The following is a 26872-nucleotide window of genomic DNA, read 5'->3' as shown; positions in this document are numbered from 1 at the left end:
GGCTCGGGGACGCGGCGGGGGCGCCGCGTGGGTGCGGCGCGCTCTGCGTCCCCCCTCCGGGGTGTCCCCTCCCGTGTCCCTTTTTGTGCCCCCCATGGCGGTGTCCCCCTCCTATGTGCCGCCGCGGATTCCTCGCTCCGAACCGGCCCCGGTTCCCGGTTTGCCCACCCTTGGGGATTTCAAGCCTCTGGCAGAGCCGGTCCCGGGCCGGACTCAGCCCCGCCGGGGTGATGGGCTTCCTGCTGCGGGCGCGGCTGCTCCCGGCTCCGGATGGCCCGGGAGCACAGCGGCACGCACCCACGAGCAAAGTTCATATCGCTCCCCTGCCCTGCTGGCTCCACCCTCTCACGGGTGGCACTGGTGGGGAAGAGGGCGGCTTTGGGCTCTGCGGGATGGCCCAGGCTGCCCCCAATGTGTTTCCCTTCCCCGGGGGTGACAGCAAGCCCAGCGTGGCCCAGGCCCGTGGCATCCCCCGCAGCAATGCCTTGCCTTTGGGGGATATCAGTGGGTGCTCAGCGTGGTGGGGCAGGGGCTCTCCTGTACTGTGGGGCAAGGTGTCTGCAGAATTTATGTCTAAAAGATGAAGGGATCAGTTCAGGCTTGTCCATCTGCCTTGTTTAAAGCATCCCGAGACCATGGATGAGGCTGTCGGGCAAGTCTGGAGGCTTCAGGCTCAGATGCTGCTCCAGGGGTCCAGCGAGCACGGAAGGACTGGGATGCTGCAATCTGCTCCATCCGTTCGGCGGATGATTCACGGCATTCTGTGTTTCCAAACACCAAACAGCTGCGGATCTCGGCAGCTCCTTCAGGACTGGCTGATAACCCTTTACAGGGCAGAGGAAAAGCTCTGCCGGGAGCACAACCTGCACTTGACCGTGGCAGGCGCTATCTGCGACCGCGGGATCTGTGGCCGGGGAGGGGCAGGGACACAGGGACAGCAGACGGAGCCGGGAGTGGCCCCATATACTGAGAACGATGCGAATCCACCCACGAGACACGGGACAGGCGGCTCCCAGAGCCAGTATCTCCTGCCTGCAGGACACTGATAACCTTCTGGTGCATAAGGAAGCAAAATTAAAAAGGAAAAAAGCACATCCTGCTTAAAAAAAAAAAAGCATTTAAAGATTAGGCCTTTTACAAGGTCCAGATGTGGGGAAGCTCATGAGGAAAGTAAGGTCTGATCCAAACCCCTGCTGAGCCAAGCCCAGGGTTCCACCCCTGTGTGTCCCCCATGAGTTTCCCCACGTGTCCCTGGGGGTCTGGGGTGGAGCAGAGTGGCCCCCAGCCCGCTGCTGCTGCCAGGCAGGGCTGTGAGCCAGCGCTGGCTCCTGCCCCGGCCCCGCTGCCAAGCCTGACCTGCCCGGGATGCAGAGATGGGCTCTTTTTCCCAGCAGTGCGTGGGATGCAGGAGGCATTCGCAGGGATGAGTTAACTCCTCTGCTGCGGAGCAGATCCCGACATGCAATGTCCCTGTGCCGGCCTAACAGGTTTCTGGCTTTAAAGGATTTTATGCTGGATACTTTGGCAGTGGCTTCAATTCCCCTGGGGACAGCCAACGCGGGGCAGGGCTGCGATTTCCCTGGATCCCTCCATCCTTAAATACGGCACTAACATGGTGCATGTCCGTGACCAATCAAATCAACTCGCTGTGCCTCATTTCTTCATCAGCAGAGAGCAAACAGAAACGCTGCCTTGCTTAAAGGAAATTAATACAGTTAATTAACACTCAGCCCTTCTAATATTCCAGGTCCCACTCTCCAGAGCCCTTCCACTGCAATTTCATCATTACTGCGAAGCATAAGCAACAGTTAGACCAGATGTTTGCACACAGTTAATGCTTCTTCCATCTGGGGAGGGGGGAAAAGGCAGCCCCGGCAGCCGGGCGGGAGCGCATGGCTGGCGGGGCTCTCCCCATCCCTGGGGAGCCTCAGCCCGGCGCTTCCTGGGATGAGGCAGGGTTTGGGACACAGCTGCTGCACCAGCTGCTCCCGCTCGGCTCACAAAGGCTGGCTTCACCCTCCCCTAATTCATGCAGGAGCTCATTCGGGGGGAGCAGCTCTGCCCCTCTCCCGGAGGCTGCGCTGCCACTTCTCCAAGGCTTTCAGCGCCGGCGGCGCGAGAAGGGGAGGCCGGGGAGACAAATGAAAGGCAAACGGCGGTGGGAGAAGGGCGGGCAGGGGCTTTCCTTGCATGTGGATGAGGGGAAGCAGATGAATCCTGTCTCCTGCACAGCTGCAGCCTCCCCCCAGCCCTGCTAAGGAGCGCAGACGTGCTCCCAAGATTAGTTGTGTGGCAGGTGCTGCTCCCAGATAAAGTCCTGGCTGCAGGGCCCCGCTCGGTCCTGCAGAGCGTCAGGAAGGCTGCTCAGACACTTTGTGCCACAACAGCCGCTGAGTTTGGGTGGATTGCACCGTGGGATAGACTGAGGGCAGGAAAAAGTCTGCAGGTGGAGCCAGAGCTGGGACCTGCGCTGGAAAATCACCTGGCAGCGGGAGCAGGGTGGGAGGAGAGCCGGCAGGATGTGAACCTGCACCCCTGGGCTGTTAAGGGCAGCTCCTGGGTGTCCCAGAGCACATTTACTGTCCCTGTCACCGCAGCAGTTCCCACACGGACTGTGCTGAGCTGTCACATGGAATGTGCACAGGGCATGACGGGGAGCAGGACATCCCTGGGTCTCCTGCCAATGCTCCTGCTCCCAGTTCACTGATTTGCTCCCAGGATGGTGAGTTGGCAGTGTGGCACAGTCTTCCTGTGGTGGGGACAGCCCAGAGACCCCCCAGTTCTGCTGCCCTGACCCTACAGTCCCCTACCTCTGCCACCTGAGCCATCACTGTTGTTCTGTGCAAACCAAAGCGATTTTCTGGAAGCACAAACTGAGTGTCTAAAGCTGGCCTGAGGCAGAAGGGAGCAGCCCTGCTTTAGGTGGCTCCTCTCAGATCCCACTCCCAAAAGCCAGGCAGTGCCTGTTCCCTTGCATCTTTTACAGAGGATGACACAGCCCTTCTTCTCACAGGACACCAGGTCAGCTCCTCTTTTGGATGCTGGCACAAGAGACTCAGCAGTGCAATCTCCTCCTCTCCTGTGGTGGCATCTGTCTCTAAAGCTCACATCATGCAGTGTCTCTCAGTGGAAGAGGGCACAGAGCCCGCTCCCCCTCCTGCTCTGCTCCTCACACCCAGCCAGGCCAGCCTGGTCTCATCCTCTGAGCCAAAGCACCACAAACACTAAAAGCCACTCCACTCCACAAGGCTCTTTCATTTCCTTCACTCAAACCCCATGGAAGAATGGAGAGGCTGAAGTGTTTCTGGGGAGCCTGGGGGTTACCCAGGGGTGATCTGGGAATATGCCAGGCTCTACCTTCTACCTCTCCTTAGCGTCTCCAGCCATTCCAGGTTCACTTCCCAGCACTCAGAGCATGGTCACTGGCACTGAGAACCCAAAACATAGCAAAAGTGTTGGAATACTTTTGCTTTTGTCAGAACAAAACCTACAGGGCACCAAGAACAGAACAAGGGCTCAGAATGACACTCTGTGAGGAGAAAAAAAACACTTGAAGGTAGGACTGGCATCAGTTTGGAGCTGTTAATTTGGCTTCTCATAGGCCCAGGCTGGACACTCCAGCATTGCAACAGCTACAAAGCTGGAGGTTTGGTCTCAGCAATCGCTTCATCCCCACCACCAGAGCAATCACCTCTACAACACATTCCCTCTGAACTTTTAGCTTGGAAGAGGCAGCAAAACCATCCATAGGCATTCTTATTTTCTCTATTTGTTATGTTAAAAAAAATAAAACAAAACAAAAAAAAAATACAGGGTGTCAGCCATCCCAATCTGTTTCTGCAGCTGACATCTTTACCCCTGCAGGAATTAAATCTGATGGTGGGGTCAAACAGCACTGGCTGTTGTTTCCAAGCTGGTAACACCAGAGCCCAAACCATGCCAAAACTGCATCTTGTGCATGGCTTCTCTACATCCAGAACTACAGACATGCAATAATCAAGCATTGCTTCATAGATTTTAGCCTAAAAATGATGACAGTAAAAAAAGACAAAAAAATTAGGATTTTTATTTTTAGAAAAAGCACAGTATTGTAATAGTCAAAGAGTGATTATACAGAAATAACAACCACAAGAAGGCAATTCATTATGGACAGAGCCATGTCAACAACCCATTGCCTCCTCTTTTTATTGTTTTAAACCCAAACCCCAAGATATTTCTACAAGCATTCTGATCAGTGTCACAAATTACCTGAGTTTATGTTCTTTATTCTATGCTGTCAGAAAATCTGGGCCCGGATTACACAGCAATTATGAATACAAAATATATATATAAAAGCAGAGGTAATGATACCTGCATTATAGAGATTTTAGTTTGTTTTTCTCCCTCCTCATCACCAAATACATGAAAGTTCTTCTAAGTAAAGAAAAAAGTTACCTCCTCCACCAATCTGGTAGGAACACACAGGTTGAAAACTCAAGATTAACACCCCAGAAATATTAACAGTGACAGACAGACATGACACCTTATTTTCCCTCCTCCCTTATCTGCTGGGTTTCAAAAGCAACATCAGAAAACAAATTCTGCTTCAGGCTGGCATGAGCCAGGGAGACAAACACGAGTTGACAAATAGGGAGCAGTGCACAGCTCAGGGTATTATCCAAAGGTCACCTTTGTGCTGATGCAAGGAAAATGAGTTGAGTCCCAGCAGTTTCTCCTGGGTGAGGGATCTGCACAGGGTTCTGGTGGCTCCAGTAGCACCAGTCAGCCACAGCAGCTCCCAGCTGGCAGCAGAGCTCACTCTGCACAGAGAGACTCTGCTTTGGGTCTCTTTCAGCAGCCAGGGATCGTCTCTGCCCTTCCACCCACATCCAGCTCGGTGTAAAGTAGAGCTTGACCTGCTCTAGCAGGGCAGGAAAGTCTCATAGCACCAATATCAAAGCTTCTCTGCAGCCTCTCCACCCTGGCACAGGGTGCCCAGAGCAGCTGTGGCTGCTCCATCCCTGCAAGTGTCCAAGGCCAGGCTGGACACTGGGGCTTGGAGCCTCCTGGGATAGTAGAAGGTTTTCCTGCCCTTGGCAGGGGTGGGATGTTTTTTAAGATCCCATCCAGCCTAAACCATCCCGCAATTCTATGATAAATGCCCTGAACAGTGCCAGTTCTCTGCTTATTGCACAGCCACAGGGATGGTGACCAGGACAAATCCCATTACAGACACAGGGTCACACCTTCAGCAGCTCCAGCCTCCTCGAGCCCTTCTCTGCAGCACTGAATGGCCAAACACAGATTTTGCTTTCAGAAATATCCTCTCCTTCATTGGCAGCATCAAAAACAGCCCAGAAGACCTCCCCTAACCCAAATGTCAGGCAGCTGTCTCATTTTCAACTTTGTTAAATAATGCAATTGTCCCGGAAAGGGTTCTCCAGCCATCCCCAGAGCCAGCCCCAGCACACAAGCTGTCCTCCAAAGGGAAGGGAAGCACAGTGGGTATGCCAGGGCAGCAGGCAGCAGCAGTAAATAACCCTGAGCCTGCTTTGTTCCTTCATAAAATAAATGATTAATAGCCCAGGATAGTCAGTCTGCTTGAAAAGCTCAGGATGGCTGAAAACTTTTGATCAGTTTGATTCATTAACCTTTAAAACTGCCTCTAAGAGAAGCTTAAAATCTGAGGGAGAAGCATCATTTTAAAACACTTCAATTTTACCCAGTCCTCCTCGTTTTTGACAAACTGAGCTTAGACTGAGACACTCTGCTCCTCCTTAGAGACACTCAGCATCAGTCAGGTGTCAAGGAAGAAATAACATGGGAAAATAAAGTTGCTGTAGGCAAACAACCCCATGCTCATCTTAAAATTCAAAACCAGTCGGGGCTGGGGGGAGAAAATGGCCCTTCTTTGTGATCCTTAAACACTTGGCCATACGCAGGTGGCTTCCCAACTGCCTCTTTATTTCTTTTGCTTTTAATGCTAATAAAAAGGGAACCCAAACAGGCCACTCCATTCCCCACACAATGCCCTGGGGGAGGGCAGGGAGTGTCACTTACATATCCCAAAAGTCTGACTCAGACAAATTACTTCTAGTTCACTTCCCTACTACACGCCTGCATTGTTCCAACACCTTTGGTGGCAGAAGGGGCTCATCCCCAGCTATCTGGTCCCAGGGACAGCCATGGGGGCTGATGTCATTAAGGAGCTGTCCCAATTACTTCCCTGGGGAAAGCAGTGACTTGCAGCTTAACGTGCTGCCCCAGCACAGCGGGAAAACCAACGGTCAGCAAAGCCCCAAAGGCTGTGCTCCCTGGAGGAGCTGGGCTTCCAGGGATGGCAGCTGCCTCCTGCAGCTCCACTACAGATGGTTGGAAGCTCAAGCACTGTTTCCTTAGAAAGGGAGAGATTCCCAAGAGAAAAAGGGCATTTTGAACCAAGGAGAAGTCATGGTCATTGGTGCCAGGTTGATTCCTGTTTTGTTTTTGGCTGGGATTTATTTTCTAGAGAGGACAGAGAGCAGTGTGGAATGGTCATGAAAGGCCCCTTGTCCTTCTCATGGACACTGAGGTGCTTCAGCAGCAGCCACAGTGCTACAATTCCCAGCACAGGAAGATTATTCCACCTCTAAGGGAAGCACAAGCTTTTCTCAGAGAAAGAAATACCAGCTACAAATTTAACAGATCAAAACCTTCTCAGAGACACCCAGCTCACAGAACCAGCCCACAGCTTCTTTTGCTGCAATAATTACACATGGTCAAGGATTTGTGAGTTTAATAGTTTTAGGGGAGCAATTCCCAAGCCACAGCTGTCAGCTTTCTGAAATCCCATCAAAGCTTGCAGGAATTCAGCAATTTTAGCAGAATACCAATGCTCTTATTTGGAACAATACTGAGGTTCCAACAGAAATATTGTGATGCTTCAAATACCCAGCAGTGATGGAAATAAAGATGTTTATAAAGGAATCAGATCTCACCTATAGCTTCAGGTTTTCTGTATTGAATCTTTATGCTTCTCTATACAGAGAAAAATATTGAACCAAAAGAAAGAAACCAAATTCCTAATTTTACAGCTTTCATGGGGTCTGATGGATGTCCCAATTCAATTATTCAGTCCAGACTGTAACAGCAGTTAATGACAAGTTAGCAATGAAGTTAGAAGTTAAAGGGATCATTGAGAATTATTATGACAAAGAAGTATCTTGGTTTTTGGCCACCACGTACATCATGGATTTGCATGGATGAATAAAAGTGGAAAAATAAAGAGCAAAGCAGCACTCTGAATATGAGCAACAGTAATAAAGGAGTTTAGGAGGACAAAGAAAAATTACTTAAGAAGAACTTGAGAATTTTTTTCTACTCAGAAGCTCCCTGAAGTTAAATGTACCATTTCTGCTGTACCATTGAATAGGAGAAACTGCCAGAGCCTGGAGGGTAAAGAGTTCAAAAGATGATGAAGAGAACATCAGCAGGATTATGAAATGACATGGGCAGGTCAGAAAAAGCAGGGGGATACAGGGAAAGTGAACCAAATAGTCCCAACTGAGCCATGATTCTCTTGGAAACATCACCACATCAAACCAGAGTGGCAGGGATTATTTCAGTGCACATCACTGAGTGAACTGTGTAGTGTTATATGGAAGGTGAGTGCCTTGCACTATTAGGAGTTTGAATTTATTAATTGATTAATTAAATTCTTTTTGTGCTTTCTCAGCTATCTAGTCAATCTTGTGCCACAGCCCAGGGTGTGCTGCCCTATCCTGGGGCTCAGCAGAGTGTTTTTGAGAGGAAGATAATTAATAAATGAATTCATGGCCTCAGCCTGGCTCAGTAACAAGCCTGCACAAACTACAGGTGCAAAATCAGGTTCAAATCTGGCTACAGCCAACAAGTGCCACTACTGCAGAGGGCAGATTCTGGACCTCAGAGAAACCCTTGTCATGCTCCACCAAAATAAAAGTGCTTGGTAAATGTTGCTCCCCTGGACACACAAAGTCCCCAGCCTGGTTATAGAGGAGCCCAAGTTGTGTAACTGTTTTTTGGTATTTAGTTCAAGCAGCTTTTAAAAGCTTTACAAACAAGTTTAAAATAATTACAGGGTATTCATTAGTGCAGAGGCACAGATTCAACCCAAGTGCAGGAAAGAAACCAAGCAAAAATAGTCTTTCCAAGCCTGATTTACCAGGCTTGTACAAGAGAATCCTAACAGTTCTATTCTCACCCACTTATTGTCACCCTGAGGGAAAACTGCAGAGGAACTCTCCTAAGGAGCTGTCCTTGTAATAGTTTAAACAGGATTTCCAGCCATCCACAGCAATGAAGAAATGATGGCCCTGCTTTCAGAGCTCAGCAGGTCCCCCACTCCCTTCACCCTCAATCACACCACGGTGAGCTTAGCAGCACAAAAAAACCCACTTGTAAACATTCAGATGAACCCTAGAACATGTTTTCATACTCTCCACTTAGTGTCAGGCTGTCATTTTATAAATATATTTAGTTTTTAAAGAACAAACCCCAACACCACACTTGTAGGGAAAATAAGGCCTCTTAAAAAAGACTCCACCAGGTTTCTGTGAGGCGTGTGCCTGCTCTAAAAGGAGCCAAAAGCCTGATCAGAACATTCTGGCCAGGACACAAGAGCCAACTCTACTTGATAGACGTCAACTTAAAAAAAATCACAGGTCAAGAGCAACAGAATAACCTTTTCCCTCAGCTGCTGGGTGCTCCCATCCCATTCTGAGCTGTTTTAGAGTGAAGCACCTACTTGCTGTCTGTCCTTTTGTTGTAAATGAGGAAGTCAGACAGGTCATGCCACACCTCACTGTCCTCATACAGGTAGGTCATGGAGGACTGCAGGGAGGGCTGCAGAGTCTCCCTGTGGTATTCAAAGAGCCACAGGACTGTCCCCCACACCAGGGCAGCCACGAGAGGGAAGGGATCCTGCTTGGGCTGTGGGATGTAGCCCTTTTCCACAGCCAGGCGAGACAAACCGAACAGGATCCGGGACAGCAGGTACATGATGATCTGCAGGAGGAGAAACCCAGAGAGCAGGGGTGAGTACTGAGCACAGCCAGCTCCAGGGATTCAGAAGTGACAATCCAGCCAGGAGGGGTGGCAACAATTCCCCCACTTCAAAGCAAACAAGCTGTAATTTCTTGTTTAGGCAGTCTGCAAAGCCACGGGTATTTGTGTCCCCTCAAAGTCCTGCTGCTCTGATTTAGCAACCACCAGGCTGCACATCATACAACACTCCTGAGCAATTGCACAACTTCTGTCTTTGCCCAGCTCATGCCACCTCAGGTGGTGCTGGTGGAACAGACCCAGAGGTGTGAGCTCAGGAGCCTGGGCACAGCCTAACACCAGCCTGAAGGCCCAGCTTAAGTCGAGCACTTTGGATTAATCTGCAGCTCTGTGTTTTACTCCTTGGTTTATGACTGTGTGTTAAGAACCAGCTTTAAATCAAACACCCCCTGAGCAGCTTTCCTCAGTTTAACCAGTTTAATTGTCAGTTTAGCCAGTTTAGTCCAGCACAGCTCTAAATAATCAAGGCCTACACTCACAAGACTTCAGGTAAAGAGTTTAACCCTGTGATGGCCAGACCAGGAACACACAGGGAGTGACCACAGCTCAGGAGATAGGTGGGATAACCCCACAGCTTTGGATCACCTGACTGCTTTCCTAAGGACTCAGCACATCTCTGGAGGCAAACCTGGCCTTCCAGCACTCCAACTGCCCACACTGCTCATGGAGACACACAACCACAGCTGGCACTTGGGTGCAGAGCAGTGAAAACAGCAATTTGTGCAGAGAATATGATAAAAGAGCAATGCTTTGTGGTCAGAACCACAAGAAACAGGCGCCACCAACCTGGCACACCTGTTGTTTTCCCTGCCCAAAGAAACCTACAGCAAATGCCTTTACCTGGCTGTTGATGGGATTGTTGTCACCAAACACCAGCCAGCCCCCAATGCAGGCTGCAAGGAAAGAATGAAAGGGGATTTTTTTCCCCTGCAGCCCAGACTGTGCTGCCAGGAGCCCCTTGTAGGTGAACACAAAATAAGCCAGGTTCCGGGAATGAGCGTACGTAGCCTGGGCAATGGATTTCAGCTTCTCCCTTAGGCTGAGGGAAAGAAACAGACAATCAGGAGAGCAAAAAAGCACTCACTCAGCCTGGTCACTGCACCCCTGACCTACCCTGATGGCTTGGGCATCCCAGGAATGTCTTAGGAAGGAGGAGAAATCCTCTCAGCTCAGGCTCACCCACCAGAGCACAGACTGTGGACTGTGTTTCATTTTCTCATTACTCAAACAGCCCTTTTAAAACTCTTTTTTTTTTTTTTTTTTTTTCTTCTAAATGCAAACCTCTGGCACTAAGGAAAAGGCACTGCTATAGCCTGAGCTCCCATATTTCAACACAGGACAGAACATTCCTGTTGGCATCTGCTGATTCCCCCTCTGTCCTCTGGTTTGCATCAACCATTCCATGAGTGATTAACTCCCTCAATTATATACATTTATGTCTGCTTCACTATCAGGACACGGCTCAACTTTTTAAACTCTCTGGAAACATGAAAAACGGACAGCTGTGATGAAAACATTCTAAGCAGCACCACAGAAATGCAGAATTAGGGTTCATACCTTCCACTCTTGAACAGGAAAGTCATCACCAGGGCATGCGGGGCACGGATTTTGGCTCCATAACTGTAAAGGTGGGTAGACATTTCATAGAGTTTGTATTACACCATGAAATTATTACATTACTATTTTAACAGCCGAAAAAGGTTATTTAGCCAAATATCTACTACTTTTAACCCTGCCCAACAGCAGCAGCACAACAAACCGGGAGGAGCGAGCCGGAGGGTGAAGAGCACAGGCACCTCAGCGAGCCAGGCCCGAAGGGGCCCCGAGCCCCAGCTCAGACCACCCCAACCGCAGCTGAGGGAGGTGGAGTCGCCTTCCCCGCACCCCCGCCACAGCATCCCCGGCCTCCCCACCGAGCGGGCCCGGCACTCACACGGCGCCGTTGCGGAATCCCTTGATGACGGCGAGCGCGGCGTGGTAGCGGCGCTGCTGCAGGAGCGCGTTGGCGGCGCGGAGCAGAGCGCGAACCGAATCCCCAGCGCCCGCCATGGCCCCGCCGGCCATGGCACCCCGCCGCACGCCGCTTCCGGGGGAGGTGCCCCGCACGCCGCTCCCATAGGCTCTCATCCATGTCAATCACTGCTCTCGGCCAATAAGCGGCACCACCTCGCTCTCTCATTGGTGGGAAGAGCCTGTCCTGCAGCCAATAGGGGAGTCGAGCGAGGCGTCCCGCCCACCCGCTCCGTGAGGGCGGCGGGCGCCGCTGAGAGCCCGGTCCGGCACAGCCCGGTCATGGGCCGGGAATCGTGGCCGCCACGGCCGCGCCGGAAGCCCGAACAGGGCAGGGGCGGCCGCGGGGCGGTCCCTGCCCGGTGTGCGCGGGCTGTCGCAGTGCCGCTCCGCCGCGGCCCGAGTTGAACACGACCCCCCTGCCCCCGGGGCCTCCCCCGCCTCTCCCGCGCTGTGGGCCCGTTGCGGGCGGCGGGCGCCCCCTGGCGGCGCCGCTGCCGCCGCCGCTCCAAGATGGCGCAGGCGATCTTCGAGGCGCTGGAAGGTAACGGGGCCAGACCGGGGCCGCGCCGGGACCTCCCGGGCCGCGGCGACAGCCGGGGTGCGCGACCCCCGCTCCTCCGAGCTCCCCCTGTCCAGCGCCGCCGCCGCGCGGGTCGAGGGGCCGCCGCGGGGCCGCCCCGTGAGGCCCGGCCCGGCGCGGCGTGTGGCGCTCCCGGTAGCCCCGGGCTGTCTCCCGTGCTGCTCCTCCGCTGTCCGCACCGCGGATGCAGCTGCAGTCCCCGCCGGCAGCCCCCGCAGCCCGGGGCTCGCCACGCCGTCCGCGGCTCCCTGCGGCACCGCTGTCACCTCCGGTCCCCCGGCCCTGTGCCACCTCCTGCCTGTGCGCCGCGGCATCCCCGCACCGCCCTGCGCGGTGCCCTGAGCACCGGGTAGCCCTCATTAACCACGGGCCCTGTGCTCGGTGCACCGCATTCCTACCCTGCTCCGTGCCCTCCCTGCCCTGTGCGTGCTGCTCTAGGGCACCTCATCCCTTCCCTGTCCCTGGTGCTCCTGGACACTCCATCCCCGTCTTGTCCCTGGTGCTCCTGGACACTCCATCCCCGTCCTGTCCCTGGTGCTCCTGGCCATCTCATCCCCTCCCTGCTCCTGTGCCTTGCACATGGGGGCATTCCCATCACCCCCGGCTCTGTGCCCAGGAAACAGCACCAGCAATGCCCAGGGCGCTTTAAACACTCCTGTGCCTCCCATGTCCCTGCATGCTGGGGTTCCCCATCCTCTTTGTGCCCCAGGGCGCACACTGCCGATCCCACCGCTGTGCCATGCTCCGTGCCAGCCCCAGGGGCAGTGGGTGGGTGCTGGCCCCTGCACGTGTATTTTGAGGGGTGCTGTGCTCTTTGACACAGCCCGGGCAGTGCCTGTTGTGTGGGTGCACAGGTTGTGCTCAAATACATCTCACTTTAGTGTGGAGACACTGTTACAGCCAGGTGCCATCCGAGGAGGACGTGCCACGCTGTGGCAATCTGACACTGGGCCAGGGGTCAGCCTCTTTGGAGAGAAACTATTTCAGAGTCATTTCCTGATTTCCTAAATTGGATTACAGATGTATTTTCCTTTACACGGGGAGACACCACTGCCTGGAAGGCGTGGCATTGGAATTGTCACCTGTGCTTTTGAATATCACCTGTGACCACAGCAGCAGAGAGGGGAGCAGAGAATAAATATTTTCCCTCTATTTTGTTAGGTCAGTTGGTGCATTTGCCAGCACCCTGTGTAGAATCAGGTCTCTATTTCCTCTCTGCAATCAGCTCCTCATTGTGTTAGTTTCCCTGCAGCATTCAGGACAGCAAAGCTTTTTAGCAAATTGAAAAAGAGAGGGTTTTTTTTTAAGCCCACAGCAATTGGCAGCTTTTAGTGCCTGAGCTTGTTTGTTTTGTCTTGTTGATTGGATTACAAGTCGATGGTGACTTGGCATTCTTAGAGCAGCCTGGTCTTAGTGTGCTGCAGGACACAGGTGCATCTTCACCTGTCACTAAAGCACCTGGTCCTCCTGTCAGAAAAAAAGACTTTATCACGAGGGCAAATTAGCACCTGGGCAACATGGACAGTCTTATCTCCAGCTGAGAGAAATTTGAAAGGGAAGACAAAAAGCACAGATCAGTAGTCCTGTGCTTTTATCTTGGCTTCCCCAAATCATCTTGGTTTTGTCAGGCTCTGAGCACCTCAGCTCCTGCTGCTGCCAGGAGAGAGGGAGCTGGGTTTTTAAAGTTCCATGACTGAAGAGCATCCTGCAGACTGGTGCTGGCTGGAGGCAGGGCAGGATCGATCCAGAGCTTTCTCCTGGAGTCTGTGGATGGCTGTGATGGGCATCCATGTAACCAAGTAACTGCCAGCTTGTCTTCATGGGTTGCTAGCCATGTCCTCAGGGGTTTCCCTCTGGGAAGTGTGGTGTGCAGTTACACAGTGATGTGCAGGTGCTCTGAATTGCCAAATAAATATTTCTGTTCTTGTGGGCCATTTTGCTCCATGAAGAAGCTCAGTGCAACACTGATGATGTTGCTGCACCATTGTGTTCAGGTCCTGGCCTCTCGTCAAGCTTCTTCCTCCTAGTGGGATCAAGGCAATTGTTTGGCTTTTTTCCTTGGAAGATCTGATTATGATTGCCAGGAGGAAATCCAGTTGTCTAGTGCCAGGCACATGAAGAGTGGCACTGTTTGTGTAATTGTAATTATCCCCATACTATACTTCACCTGAATTTTTCATCCTTCTTTTCCTTCTAGCTTAATTTTGCTGGAGGAGCGCTGCTCCATGCCACTGTTTGCTTTGTCTGTGCCATCAGAAGCCTGCAGTGCTCCCTTTGCAGCTCCAGATGTTCTTCATGCAGGAGGAGCTGTATTTTAGAGCAGGGCTTTGCCTGGAGCGAGGAGACTCTCCCAGCACTGTTCCAGTGGTATTCTGCCGGCAGGGCTGAGCTGCAGGGCTGGCTCCAGCTCTCCCTGCAAGCCAAGGCTTGTAGAACTCGACCTGCAGCTTTGCTGTGCCTCTGTCATCTGTGTGAAAGGCTTCCCATAGGCATGGTGGGAATTTGATGGGAATGTGTGATGTAGTGGGATCTGCTGCCTCCCAGCAGCTGCTTGTGCCCTTGGAGGATGGTGCTCTGCTCTCTCCCGGGGACACAAGCAGGGTTTGCAGCATCTTCTCAGTGCAAGGATGAACAAGGGGTTCACAGATTCTTAGTCTGACATACTTCACACTGGAAATGCAGAAGAAAGGATTATTTAGGGTATCTTTAAAAGGCTGTAGATTAAATGGCTGTAGATTATACTCCTCATCAAGAAGGTAACATTCCAGTTGTTCAGGAGACATTTTATGAGAGGAGCCTGGAGTGGTAGATGCTCCTGCTGTGCTGATCCCTTATGCTGTGACCTGCTATGGTGCTTCACTGTCTTTCCTGCTGCTGTCTGCTGAGCAACCTCTCCTCATCCCAGCACAGTCCTCACCTCACTACTTAGGAGTGATCAGACCAATTGATTTTCCTTTCCTGTGGCACGTAATTCTGAGTTCAGAGCTTTGCCGTTTTGTTTGCAAAGATCTGGAAGTGAAAAACCACCTAAGAACCCCCCAGCTTTCTTTCCTCCCCTAATCCAAAAGATAAAGCATACAACCTTGCTGTGCCATTTACTTCCTTTGTGAGTTCTGTGTCATAAAAGAACAATAGGAAATAGTGATGCATAAAAATTACCCCTTTTTGCTCTTTTTATTTCAAAATCAGATTGTCCTTTGCATCATTCAGTTCTTAGAGTGTCATGCTTAATCCACAGTCCCATGCTATTGTCCAGGTTGCCTCCCTAAATAAGCAAACCCAATCTTCTGCATTTGGAATATTTGAAAACATTTTAGCTGTAGTGAAAAATGTTTCTGCCAAAGCAAATAAGCTGATTATAACAACAAATTTGACTGGTTGTGTGTGCCCTGTGTCTGATCAGAGCTGGGAATGCTGGCCTTGAGAACAGGGCGACATTAGTGACACTGCTGCTGGGAGAGCTGCTGCACACAAGGCTTTTGTCCGAGCTTGGTGTCTGTGCTGCATCCCTGGGCACTTCCACCCAAGCTTCTGCCCTGGGACATCCCCACACTCCTTGTGACATTCTCAGCTCTTTTCATATCCAGTGTTATAATCATCCTTCCTCTCTGCAGTTAGTACCTGAAACCAAACCCTCTTTTGGCTTTCCTTGCCCTTCTTCCCTTCTCTTTTTGCACCAAAGGAGTTCTGAAGACAGGTGGGAATTGTGTGGTTGTGAGTAGAGGGTGAGAAGGTGAGAGTGGTTCAGGGAGGAGAGAGCAGCAGCTGGAGAATGGCTCAGGAGTGAGCTCTCAGTGCCCAAACACACCCTGTCTGGCTGTGTTCAGTTTACCATCCATGCTTGTGTCTCCTTTCAGGGATGGATAATCAGACAGTGCTGGCTGTGCAGTCCTTACTGGATGGGCAAGGAGGTGTCACGGATCCGTCTGCTCCCAATGTCAACTCCTCAGCCGCCATCCAGCCCATGGGTGAGTCCTGGTGGCCCTGGGAGACAGGGCAGGGGCAGGAGGGCTGCACATCTCCCCTACAGCATGCACAGCTGGCAGAACAGCTGGGTGTGTAGGGTGCTGCTATGAGTGTTGTGAGCTCTCAGCAGGACCAGACAGAGCAGGAGGAAGGGACAACTGCCCACAAAGGGAGGGAACAGCCACTGTCCCTACCTCTAGTGCTTGTTATTGTTCATGTTTTTTATTTACTGTTCACTCCTCTGGAGACATTCAAGTGCTCCAGTCCTGGAGCATCTCAGTGTGAATGAATATGGGAGCTGGTCATTTATGTGCATGTGGACCCTCACAGCACTGGACTGGAACTTGCTGGGTGGATGGGGAGTTATGCCCCGAGGAGTTACAATCCCCAAAAATGGTCACTTTCAGGCTGCGACTCAGACAGGGGAACAGCCTTGTGAGTTTGCCTGGATGGAGTGCAAAAGGTGTGTGGTTTGCTAACACTGCAGATTTCAGCTGGGGCATGTAACTGGGTTGTCTTCTTACTGCTTCTAACATCAGGCATAGGTGCCAAAAACCAGCAGTGGTGTGGAGGGGTGGCTTTAGGACACCAGCTGACAGTGACTCTGTGCCCTTATCCAAGGTACTTCTTGTGCTTTGTGCAGCCTAAGTAATAAAATATGCCTCAGCCAACATAATGCTGATGCTTTGGAAGGAGCTGCTTTCATTAAAAGCAGAGGGTGCTACAGGAGCAAGGTTGGTTGTTCCTGTATTTGGGATGAGAAGACAGACAATGAGATCAGTGTGTCCCAGGGAGACAGTGGGGTTTGTGTATGGGAGCAGGGCTAAGCTGGGCTCAGTCCCATCACTTTGCTTTAGGGAGAGCTTGGCCTTGGGGAGGAGGGACAGCTTGGCCCTTGTGGCTGCTCGCTCCTGGTGATGATGTCCTCGAGGTGCTGAGATCCAAAGGTGCCTGTTGCCCTACATTGTGGTTGCTGGGTGGAGCACTGGGGAATTCAGAAGGCCTGAAGCTCTGCTCTTCATTGCAGATGATGAAGATGTGTTCCTGTGTGGGAAGTGTAAGAAGCAGTTCAACTCCCTGCCTGCCTTCATGACCCACAAGAGAGAGCAGTGCCAGGGCAGCGCCCCGTCCCTCTCCTCGGTATCTCTGGCCACCAACAGCGTGTACACCCCGTCCATCACCTCGGTGCAGCAGGCTCCCAGTGCTGGCCGGCAGGTACCGTGCTGCAGGCACAGCCTCTGCTGCTGGGATTTGGGGCTGATGGTTTTACATCCAGTGGTGACTCATGACTGAGCTATTTTCTAGAAGGTTGAGCTGTTGTCCCTTTGTTGGCTTTTCACCTCGTGGTTAAAGTGGAGCCCTCTGCAGTGAGGTGTCCTCCAGCAGGAGTGTCTGACAGCCTTTTTTCAGGATGGGACAGAAGGTTTTGTGTTCTGTCTGTGCTGCAGCCAGACCCTGGCTCCACTGAAGAGCCCCAGTGTCAGGGCCTAGCCACAAGCCTGGGTGCACTCTCACAGTGCTCAGGGGACTGTGGCTCTTGCTGTCCCCTGGGCCTTGGTCTGGCTCATGGGCAGAAGTGAAGCAGCTTCGTCCCTGCATCCCTCCTCTCCTTCCTGCAAATTAGCCCATGTAATGTGGTGTGATGGATGTTGGGAATATCCCCTCTGGAGCAGCTCTTGTTCCCTAGAGAATGCTCCAGTGTGAGTCCCTAGTGCATGACATGCAATGTGCCTGCAGTTGTGGCTTCCAAAGTACTTTCAAACCAACTGCTTTTTGCAAGTTAATTTAGTCTCAGTGGATGGTGCTTCTCCCCAGGACTGCAAACACAGGTTATTTACTGCCAAAAAATTCAACAGCCTCCCTCCCTTGTTATAACATGAGTTGAGTGTGAAGAGATGAGCCTGACATTCACCATCTGAGCCTGAGCAGCTTCCCTGAGTTTTCCACCTTCCCTTGCTGGGGCAAGCACCCAGGAGAGGCCTGAACTTGTTTGTGGCCAGTTTGTCCTGCAAATCTGGTTTAATAGCCCCTGATTTGAATTGCAGCCAATGGCCACTTTCTGAGCCACTGTGATATTTTTTTCCTCCTTTCTGAAGAATGTTTGTGGAGCTAAGAACTCCCACGGACTCAGCAGAAAGCTGCAGATAATTACTGTGGCTCACTGCTGACCGGAGGCTGTGAAAGCAGAGACCCTGAGGCTCAGTAAAAGGCAGTGTCATTGTTTTTTGGGTATGGATTTGTCCTGTTGCTGGTTAACATTGTATCTTTCTTTTGTTTCAGCAAATCTCTACGTACATCACGGTTCCCCCATCACCTTTGATTCAGACCCTGGTGCAGGGGAACATCTTGGTCAGTGACGAGGTGCTGATGTCAGCCATGTCTGCTTTCACCTCCTTGGACCAGCCCATGCCAGCAGTGCAGCCCCCAGTGCAGGTAAGGGGCACGTGTGGATCCAGGGAGTCACCCAATCCCAACCCCTTGGCCATGGAGTGACACCTTCCACTAGACCAGGATGCTCCAAGCCCTGTCCAGCCTGGCCTTGAACACTTCCAGGGATACTGCCCACACTGCTGAAGATGCCTTCCAGGACACATTTGGCTTTCAGGGCGGCAAGTGGCCACAGCTGGGTCATGTTGGCTTTATCTTGCACCAACACTCCCGAGTCCTTCCCCTCAGGGCTGCCCTCAATCCATTCACTGCCCAGCCTGTCTCTGTGCTTGGGGTCACCCTGACCCAGGTGCAGCACTTTGTATTTGCATTCCCTGAGGTTCACACAGACACACCTCTCAAGCCTATCCAGATCTCTTTGGATGCCCCATTCTTTCTCTCCAGTGTTTTGACTGCACGACACAGCTTGGTGTTGCTCACAAACTTGCTTGTTGCTGGATGCTCAGATCTTTGTAATGTGCTCTCTCCAGCTGTGTTCTGAGCCCCCATATAATGATTGGATTCCAGGGCCCTTGTCAGCATACTCCATGGATTCCTCTCCTCCTGGGAGCATTGTCTGGGCTCTCCCCAAGCTGGCTGGGCTGTACACGCTCTCTATGTTCTGAAAATATTCCTTGTAGCCAGAAGGATAGAAAACTTTAAAGACAAAGCAATAAAAGCAGTGGGGTTTGAGTGCTTGGGTTTTGGAGGAGGCAGTGTATACCCACAGGTCATGCCAGGCCTCCAGCACAGCCTGGTCCAGCCTGCCAGTTGGATGTGCCATGTTGTGCCAAGACATCACTGCTGTTCCTGCAGGCGAATTGGGATGGGGAATGTGTGTGAGGGAGCAGCCCCTCCAGCTCCTGGCTGCTGCATTTCACACGTGTCGTGTCTCTCTGTTTGCAGAGCAGCATGAGTATGCACGCTGGGGCTGGCTACCTGTCCCAGCCCCCGCCACCACCGCCGCCCCCGCCGCCGCCCCCGCCGCAGCCTCCGCCTCCCCCGCCCAGCCTGGGAGCTCCCGGGCAGCCTGGCGGCGGCAGCGGAGTGGTGGAGGTGTACAGTGCCCCTGCTCCCATGGCAGCATCCAGCACCGTGGAGATCCAGACCCTGGGCATGCAGCCCTACCCACCCATGGAGGTAAGGCCAGGGCTGTTCATAAGGATCGGTCCTCAGAGAATCACAGAATGGGTCGGGTTGGAAGGGACCTTAAAGCTCATCCTCTGCCTTTGGGATGGACACCTCCCACTGGATCAGATTGCTCAACACCCCATCCAATCTGGCCTTGAGGAATGTGGAATTATAGTGTGGGAAGGTGGGCTAGGTTATTTGACAACAATTATTTTCTCTGGGAGAAGGTAGCAAACAGAAGGGGTTCAGTTAGATGATGAGGATTCTGGGAACAGGAGAAACACCTAAGAGAGACAGAGGCCTGGCACAGGTTTAGGAGACCTGAACATTTGTTTCTGACTGAGGGACTACCTCAGTATGTTGGGTAGTATGACAACTACCTGAGTATGTTGGGAGTGAGAGGGACTAGAGGTGAGGGGTTCACCTTCTATAGAAGCACAAAGTATCACACTGCACACCTCAGGCTTATGTGGAGAGAAAAAGTCTAAATCTCAATGAGCTTGTCAAGATAGCTTTTGCTAAAGAATGGCACAGGCAAGGTGGATTTACCGGTGGATCAGGTGTTTGCAGTCTATACATTTGCACTACTTTTCACAACGAGAGCTGCTGGATGTGACTGAGGTTTGACTTCCTTGCCTGTGTAATTGGCATCTGATCTGGAACTGCCAGTGGACAGGAATGGTTGGGGATCTTTGGATAAGTAATGGTCTGTGTTAATTTATCAGGTTGGGCAGCAGAAATGCCCTTAAACTATCACCCCAGACTGATCACTGTGTCTCTTCAGTATTCTTTCCTCATCTTGATGCTGACATAAACAGCCGTGCTTTGGCACCTGGAGTTTCATTGTGCCTTCCTTCCCTTCTGCAGTCCTGCCAGGACTGGCAGCAGGACCTGGAGATCCCTGCTTCAGGACTGGTGTGAACCCACAGGGTCAGGAATCCTTCTGGTAACCTGGTCCAGAGGGATAAGAAACTCTTCCAGGCATGAGACATAGATGAGGGACAAGACAGCTCCCTCAGAGAGTTTCTCTGTGGCTCTGTTCCTGCTGTAATAACTTCTGGATGCTTTTTGATGTTCAGCAGCAGAGCTTCACACTGTGCAGGGTGTTAGTTTTGGTTAGAGAGACATTGTTGGACTGGTAACCAGAAATTTGATCCAGTTTGGCAGAAGCAAAGTCAACCCAACTGCAGCCTGGTGTGGGTGGAGATGGAAGTTAGGGCATGGTATAATTCTCTGTAGCAAACCTGTTCCACTGATGAATTGCCCTCTCACAGGTACCAAGCCAGTGTGTGGAAAGCCCTGTGTACCCCTCTCCCCCCGTGTACAGCCCTGGAAAGCAGGGGTTCAAGGCCAAAAGCACCAGTGCTCCCACCCCCCTGAGCAGTGCAGGAGGAGGCTCTGTGGTTGGCTTTGATTCCTCTGCTGCTGCCAAAACTCGCCGCTGCAAGAATGAGAGTGGGCTGCAGGAAGGTGAGTCCCTTCCAGCACCTGCCCTGTGGGTCACTGGGCTTGTCCTGAGTGGGCTGCAGGAAGGTGAGTCCCTTCCAGCACCTGCCCTGTGGGTCACTGGGCTTGTCCTGAGTGGGCTGCAGGAAGGTGAGTCCCTTCCAGCACCTGCCCTGTGGCTCACTGGGCTTGTCCCAGCCATGGGCTCCCTGGGGGGTGGCACTGGCTGTGCAGCTCTGGAGTGGGAACACAGTGGCCTTGCATGAAACTGGTGGGTGACCTGGTGGGTTCACAGCAGAGACAGAGCTGAGGCCCTTCCTCTCAAGCATGTTGTGTCTTTTCCCAATGCCCAACCTTTTAGGTTGGTGCTTTGTAGCTGGAAAAGTCCCTGGAAGGCAGTGGTTGTTCCCTGAGGGGGATGCCCTGCCCCACCAGACTACACTGCTCAGGATTTGCAGAGTTGGCTCAGGCTGTGTTAAATGAATGTTTGTGCCCATAACCACTCCCCAGTCTGGCCAGGCAGATGTTATCTTTCCATAAGCTCTTTATTCTTGGTCATGTGAATGGTCATGTCTTGGGGTGAGGGCCCCACAAGGGCAGTGGGGACAGGGCTGTGCCTTGTGATCTCATTCTGTGTGCTCTTCCTTTCAGGCAAACCCAAGTCCCCCAAGCTGAAATGCACATACTGTGACAAGGCCTTTACCAAGAACTTCGACCTGCAGCAGCACATCAGGAGGTAACAGTGCCCTACCCTGCACACAGCAGAGTGGCTGTGCTGGAGCAGGGCACAGCTCTGCTGAGGGAGTCTGTGCAGTCCAGTTTGTTATGTCCCAGAATCTGTGCTGCAGTGGGAGGGATTCTTCATTCCTCTCACCCCAGGATACCTTTTCCCCAGGGACTGGAGTGAAGGCTGTATCATGGATGTAATCTTCATGCTGATTATGTGCTGGGACTGGAAGCTCATTTTCCTTGCTGATGAGACCTTGACAGCCAAACCTTGTGTCACCTGATTACTGGAGTAGCAGCATTCCCACTGCTTGCCTTTGCCCTTCCCTTTCCTTTCCCTCCCCTAGCAAGCTGCAGCCTTCCTGTTTGCTGCTGTTAGCAAAGTGTAAGCCAAGCTCAGTGTCTTTACTGGGAGCTCTAATCAGAGAGCTCTTCCCTGGCAGGTGGAAGCTGAAATCAGCAGTTTTTTTCCCCCAGTGGAGTCAGCTGGACTCAGAACAGATGGGAAGGAACAAGTGGTGGTTTTTGCACCTCTTCCCAGCCTGAACTCTTTACTTTCTCTTGAAGCAGAAGGGCAGAGTAGAAAGACCTTTTTGCTATGGACAAAGGAGAACACATTCAGGCAGAGCAGGGGGCTGCAAGCAGAAGAAATGTGTGCAGGAGAGAGAAGGGTGACAGGGAAGAAAAGGCTTGTACTCTTGAGGAATTGATGGGGTCCCCAAGGTCTGTTCAGGGACCCTGACTGTGAATACCCTGATGTTGCTGCAGAGCTGTTTTCTTCTCCTGGTTCTTCCTTGTCATTCCCAGACCACAGGTGTTTTTTCTGTGCACCAGCCTTGTTTCCCCAGGCCTCTCACAATCCACCTCCTCTGGTGAATCAGGTCTCAAAGCCCTTGTTTGGTGGATCCAGGTGTGATCTGCCAAACCGGGTGCCCAGCAGTGTCCTTTGGCAGCCACTCCCTCACAGGCCCTGCCTGGGGGCTGTCTCCTCTCTCCACCAGCTGCTGACCTGGTGCTTCCCCTTTAGTCACACAGGTGAGAAGCCCTTCCAGTGCATCGTGTGTGGCCGAGCTTTTGCCCAGAAGTCCAACGTGAAGAAGCACATGCAGACCCATAAAGTGTGGCCTCCAGGGCTGGGCTGCACCATCTCCCGCAACTCCATCACTGTGCAGGTCATGGCCCTGAACCCCAACCAGCCTGAGGATGAGGAGAACACAGGTGTGGTGCCTGGGGATGGTGTGTGTGGAGCAGAGCAGTGGTGTGAGGAGGCTGCAGGTCTCAGCACCTCCACAGAGGGAGGGAGGGGAGCTGCATGTGCTGTTTGCATTCCTTGGTGGTATTTAGCATCTCACACTAAGAGTGGAATTTGCTTAGCACCAGTTGGAAGCTGCATCATTCCACACCTCCATGGTGGGTTCAGGTGCTGGTGGAGACAGTGGCTGCAAACTCGGTCCCAGTATGTGCATAAACAGGACAAGGTGTCTTCCCCTTCTCACTCCCTGGCACTACAGCTTTGGCAATGCCCCAGCCACACCTGACAGCTCTGACCTAGGGGACAGACATTAATTCAGATTTAGGATAGCCCAGTGCTCTGGCTTTGCTCTGTGCAGGTCATGCCTAGGCTGGACCTGGCCACAGTGGCCACCGTAAACACCTGAGGCAGAGAAGAGCCCCTTGCTGGTGTCTGGATCCCCTTTCTGCTGGTGGCCCCAGACCTGGTAGGGGAGGGAGTGCAGTAACAGTGTCATGTCTAGGACAAGTGACAACTGGAGCTGCTCTTTGTTGGCATCATGGACTCTGAACCACTGGCTGGATCTTACCTCCTGTCTTCTGCCAGTGGTGGGAGTAAATCTGGCTCTGGTGCATTGCTGGAGGCCTGTTCTCTGGCTGCTCCACAGAGCACAGTTATATCCCTGGAGAAAGAGAATGGGCTAGGGAGGGCAAGATGGAGTAATCAGATCTCTTAATAATCTGACAACAAATTTTAAACAACCCTGTTAGAGAGATTCATCTGATCTAAAGAGTCTGTCTTTGAAAAGGAGGAAGAGCTTGGCCTGGTGTGTCCTGGCAGCATGGTGCTTGCAGAGCAGCTTTCAGAGCTGTCTCATGGCAAGTTGTGACTTTCCCCTCTCTCCAGGATTGTCCCAGCCCTCCAGGAACGTGGTGCCCCCACCTCAGGACCTGAGCCCCTTGGAGGAGAGCGAGGCAGGCAAGCTGGAGGCCAAGCAGGTTGTCCTGATTGACAGCTCTTACCAGTGCCAGTTCTGCCCCAGCAAGTTCAACACCTACTTCCAGCTCAAATCACACATGACACAGCACAAGAATGAGCAGGTATGGACAGAGGGTGTCTGTGAGGGTGGCAATATTTGGATTGGCTTCATATAATGCACACATTATTGGGGTCTGTCCTGAGCCTTTTGGTCTCTAGAGCTACCAGTTCTTCACAAGCAGCTCAGCTCTCAAGGCTGCAGCTGTGTGGTCTGGGCGGGTTTGAAAACTTCTTCGAAAACTGAGTGACAATTCAGACAAGGAGGTTTGGGTGGTTAAATAGGAAGCAAAGAAGTGAAGTGTGTCCAGTTCTGGGCCCTTCACTTCCAGAAAGACATGGAGGTACTGGAGCCTGTCCACAGAAGGGCAGTGGAGCTGGGGAAGGGTTCTAGAGAGTAAGGCAGAGGAGGAGTGGCAGAGGGAGCTGGAGGGGCTCAGCCTGGAGAAAATGAGGTTCAGAGGGGACTTTCTTATTCTCCACAACTCACTGACAGGAGGGTGCAGCCAGGGGTGAGTCAGGCTCTGTTCCCACAAGGGACAGGATAAGAGGAAATGGCCTCAAGCTGTGCCAGGGGAGGTTCAGGTTGAATATCAGGAGGAATTTCTTTACTGGGAGGGTTGTCAGGCATTGGACTGGGCTGTCCAGGGAAGTGGTGCAGTCATCCTCCCTGGAAGTGTTCAGTAACTGACTGCACTTGGCACTTGGTGCTGTGGTTTCGTTGACAAGGTGGTGTTCTGTCAGTGTTCTGTCAAGGTGGTGTTCTGTGGACTCACTGACCTTTGGAGGTCTTTTCCAACCTTTATAATTCTGTGAAGTCTGATATTTTCGGTGTAAGTGGCAGCTCTTGGGTCCTGGGACATTCACCCACTCAAGTGGTTTCAGGCCCTTACACCAACACCCCTTTGTCCCACCTTGCTTTCTCAGGGGTGTGCCCTGACAGTCAGTTCTGCCTGTTGGCAGAGGCTTTTCCCTGCTTGTTTCCATGGTGAGCCTCTCCAATTGCTTTCTCTTCTTCCAGGTGTACAAATGTGTGGTGAAGACGTGTGCCCAGACCTTCCAGAAGCTGGAGTCCTTCCTTGAGCACATCAAGAGCCACCAGGAGGAGCTGAGTTACCGCTGCCACCTCTGCAGCAAGGACTTCCCCTCGCTGTACGAGCTGGGTGTGCACCAGTACTCGCACAGCCTGCTGCCCCAGCACAGCCCCAAGAAGGACATGGCCGTGTACAAGTACAGTACAATCGCTGCTCACAAGGCTTGTAGGAGTGAGTGGGTGCAGAGCATGGTTGGTGGGGCCTTAGAGGGGACATGGGGCCCTGTGTCCAGTGGCCATGGTGCTTTTGGACACCCAGGTGGAACATGGGGAGGGGTCCCTCCACCAGACTGCAAGGGCCAAACACTTTGAATGCAGGGAGTCTCTTTGAATGACAGTGAAAAGCTGGGATTGGTTATGTGGGAAGATCCCATCACTGCAATCCCTCTTATCACTGGACAAGAGTGAGATGGGCACAGCTGAACGTGCCCTGGGTTGGGTCACAGAGTGACCCTTCCCAGACTGTTCTCTGTGACTCTTCACCTGCAGCAAAGGGATTGTAGTTTGTAGAAGCCATGCCTGGAAAAAAATTGCTGCAAAAGGATCTCTTCCTTGGAAAGCTTTTCTGCTAGGGTGGAGAGAAAGTGTGAGGAGTTCCACAAAGAACTCCACATAGCTCTTGGAATGCCCACAGAGATATTCAGGAAGAGTAGGAAACCCAGGAGATACTGGAGTCATTTAGGAGCTTCATAGAATAAATATCTGCTGATTCTTGCCTAGACCATGGTGTCTAGTTATCCTTGCACTACAGAGCTTTGTTCTACAGCTGGGTAGTGGGGATCCCTGAGATCAGAGCCCTGCTGGAGTATGAGGAAGTTTTAGTCTGACCTAGGGAGAAGGGGTTTCCCAGCAGGAACAGGGTGTGAGTGCCTCTGTCCTCACTGCTGATAATGCCTGTCCCCAGGGCCTGCTGTCAGTCAGCTCTGCCAGAAACACTACTGGGATGTGTGACCCCTGCCATGCTGTGTCCTCACTCAGCTCCTTCTCTGGGGGCTGATGTCTTCAAGCAGTGAAGATGGAGGGAGATGTTTGAAGTGAAGTCCTTAGCTAAGGCTTGTCTCCACGAGGAAGCAATGTGGAGTATGTGCTCAGGTCTGGGTGCTCCCATGGCAGTCTGTGGCAAGTGCACTAGTATTTAAAGACTCCTCCACACAGTTTTCCAGCATCTCCCTCTCTGAAAGATGCTGAGTGTGAGTGTGAGCTGGCATGTGGGTTGCTGAGGTTTTAGAGCACCTGAGTTGTTATTTTTTGTATTGGTCCTGTCAAAGATCACCCTTGAAGGTGGCTGGGCTGGGCAGGTCTGCCTGTGGTGTGAGGTTTGCTGCAGTAGCCTCGCTCACAGGCTGTGTCCCTTCTCTCCACATTCAGGTGTGTGAAGTGTGTCAATAAATACTCCACCCCAGAAGCCCTGGAGCACCATCTGCAGACAGCAACGCACAACTTCCCCTGCCCTCACTGCCAGAAGGTGAGTGCTGACCATGGCCTGAGCCAGGCCTGGACACCTGGCAAGGGCTCTGAGGGGGAAAGGAACCCTCAGCTCCACGAGTAGGAGCCTTGGATAACAGATTATGAGGAAGCAGAAAGTGAAGTTAACTTGTGGGAAGGGTAGGAACTCCTGGGGATCCCTATCCAGCTCATCCTACTGCTGGCATTGGTGGGAGACTGTGCATCCTTCTGGGATGCTGCTCCTCAGCACTGTGGCATCACACAATTGACAGCAAGGTTTCAGCTAATGTGTTTGCTAAGAAAGTTTTGGCACTTTTTCTGTTGGGAATTTTTGTTAGCTTGTATTTAAAACTCTATATATACTTTCTTTATACAGTCCTGAAGGTTTTCATAGTGCTTCCTTCCTGGGAAAACAGTGACTGAGCTTCTTGCTCAGGCTGCCCAGAGAAGCTGTGGCTGCCCCATCCCTGGAAATGTCCAAGGCCAGGTTGGAGCAACCTGGGATAGTAGAAGGTGTCCCTGTTCACAGCAGGGTGTTGGGACTAAATGATCTTTAAGGTTCCTTCCAACCCAAACCATTCCATGATTCTTATGTTTTCTATCCCAGCTACACCCCCCATGCCAGCTCCATGATGTCCCGTGTGTGGTGTTGGCTCTGAGCCTGTTGTTGTGTGTTGCAGGTGTTCATTCCCTGTGAGCCTGTTGTTGTGTGTTGCAG

General features: G+C 52.2%; 3 protein-coding genes across 6 annotated transcripts in view; 2 read left to right on the top strand and 1 right to left on the bottom strand.

Moving 5' to 3' along the window:
* Nucleotides 1–11206, bottom strand: part of PXMP4 (peroxisomal membrane protein 4) — a 15855-nt gene extending 4649 nt beyond the window's left edge. The window contains exons 1-4 of one of the 3 annotated variants that reach the window (XM_015647289.1): nucleotides 10994–11129; nucleotides 10618–10680; nucleotides 9901–10099; nucleotides 4044–9003 (exon numbers count right to left, since the gene is read on the bottom strand). In XM_015647289.1, the coding sequence (XP_015502775.1) occupies nucleotides 8740–9003; nucleotides 9901–10099; nucleotides 10618–10680; nucleotides 10994–11124 (657 nt within the window). In that variant the 5' untranslated portion in view covers nucleotides 11125–11129 and the 3' untranslated portion in view covers nucleotides 4044–8739. Of the gene's footprint in view, nucleotides 1–4043; nucleotides 9004–9900; nucleotides 10100–10617; nucleotides 10681–10993 lie in introns of those variants that run through there. The other 2 variants (XM_033519102.1, XM_033519101.1) reach the window with 2 other exon arrangements.
* The window catches only part of LOC107213168 (perilipin-3-like), a 663366-nt gene that overhangs the window by 549136 nt on the left and 87358 nt on the right, over nucleotides 1–26872 (top strand). The window lies entirely within an intron of this gene.
* Nucleotides 11323–26872, top strand: part of ZNF341 (zinc finger protein 341) — a 20248-nt gene continuing 4698 nt past the window's right edge. The window contains exons 1-11 of one of the 2 annotated variants that reach the window (XM_015647268.3): nucleotides 11323–11614; nucleotides 15511–15621; nucleotides 16647–16834; nucleotides 17900–18052; nucleotides 18953–19186; nucleotides 20452–20647; nucleotides 21275–21359; nucleotides 22377–22567; nucleotides 23487–23680; nucleotides 24637–24845; nucleotides 26077–26173. In XM_015647268.3, coding sequence (XP_015502754.1) covers nucleotides 11584–11614; nucleotides 15511–15621; nucleotides 16647–16834; nucleotides 17900–18052; nucleotides 18953–19186; nucleotides 20452–20647; nucleotides 21275–21359; nucleotides 22377–22567; nucleotides 23487–23680; nucleotides 24637–24845; nucleotides 26077–26173 — 1689 coding nt within the window. In that variant the 5' untranslated portion in view covers nucleotides 11323–11583. Of the gene's footprint in view, nucleotides 11615–15510; nucleotides 15622–16026; nucleotides 16083–16646; nucleotides 16835–17899; nucleotides 18053–18952; nucleotides 19187–20451; nucleotides 20648–21274; nucleotides 21360–22376; nucleotides 22568–23486; nucleotides 23681–24636; nucleotides 24846–26076; nucleotides 26174–26872 lie in introns of those variants that run through there. The other variant, XM_033519097.1, reaches the window with a different exon arrangement.

This window comes from Parus major, chromosome 20 (assembly GCF_001522545.3).
Source record: "Parus major isolate Abel chromosome 20, Parus_major1.1, whole genome shotgun sequence".
Classification (NCBI taxonomy): domain Eukaryota; kingdom Metazoa; phylum Chordata; class Aves; order Passeriformes; family Paridae; genus Parus; species Parus major.
Note: the sequence above shows the minus strand (reverse complement) of the source record. Positions and strands in the feature narration are given on the sequence as shown.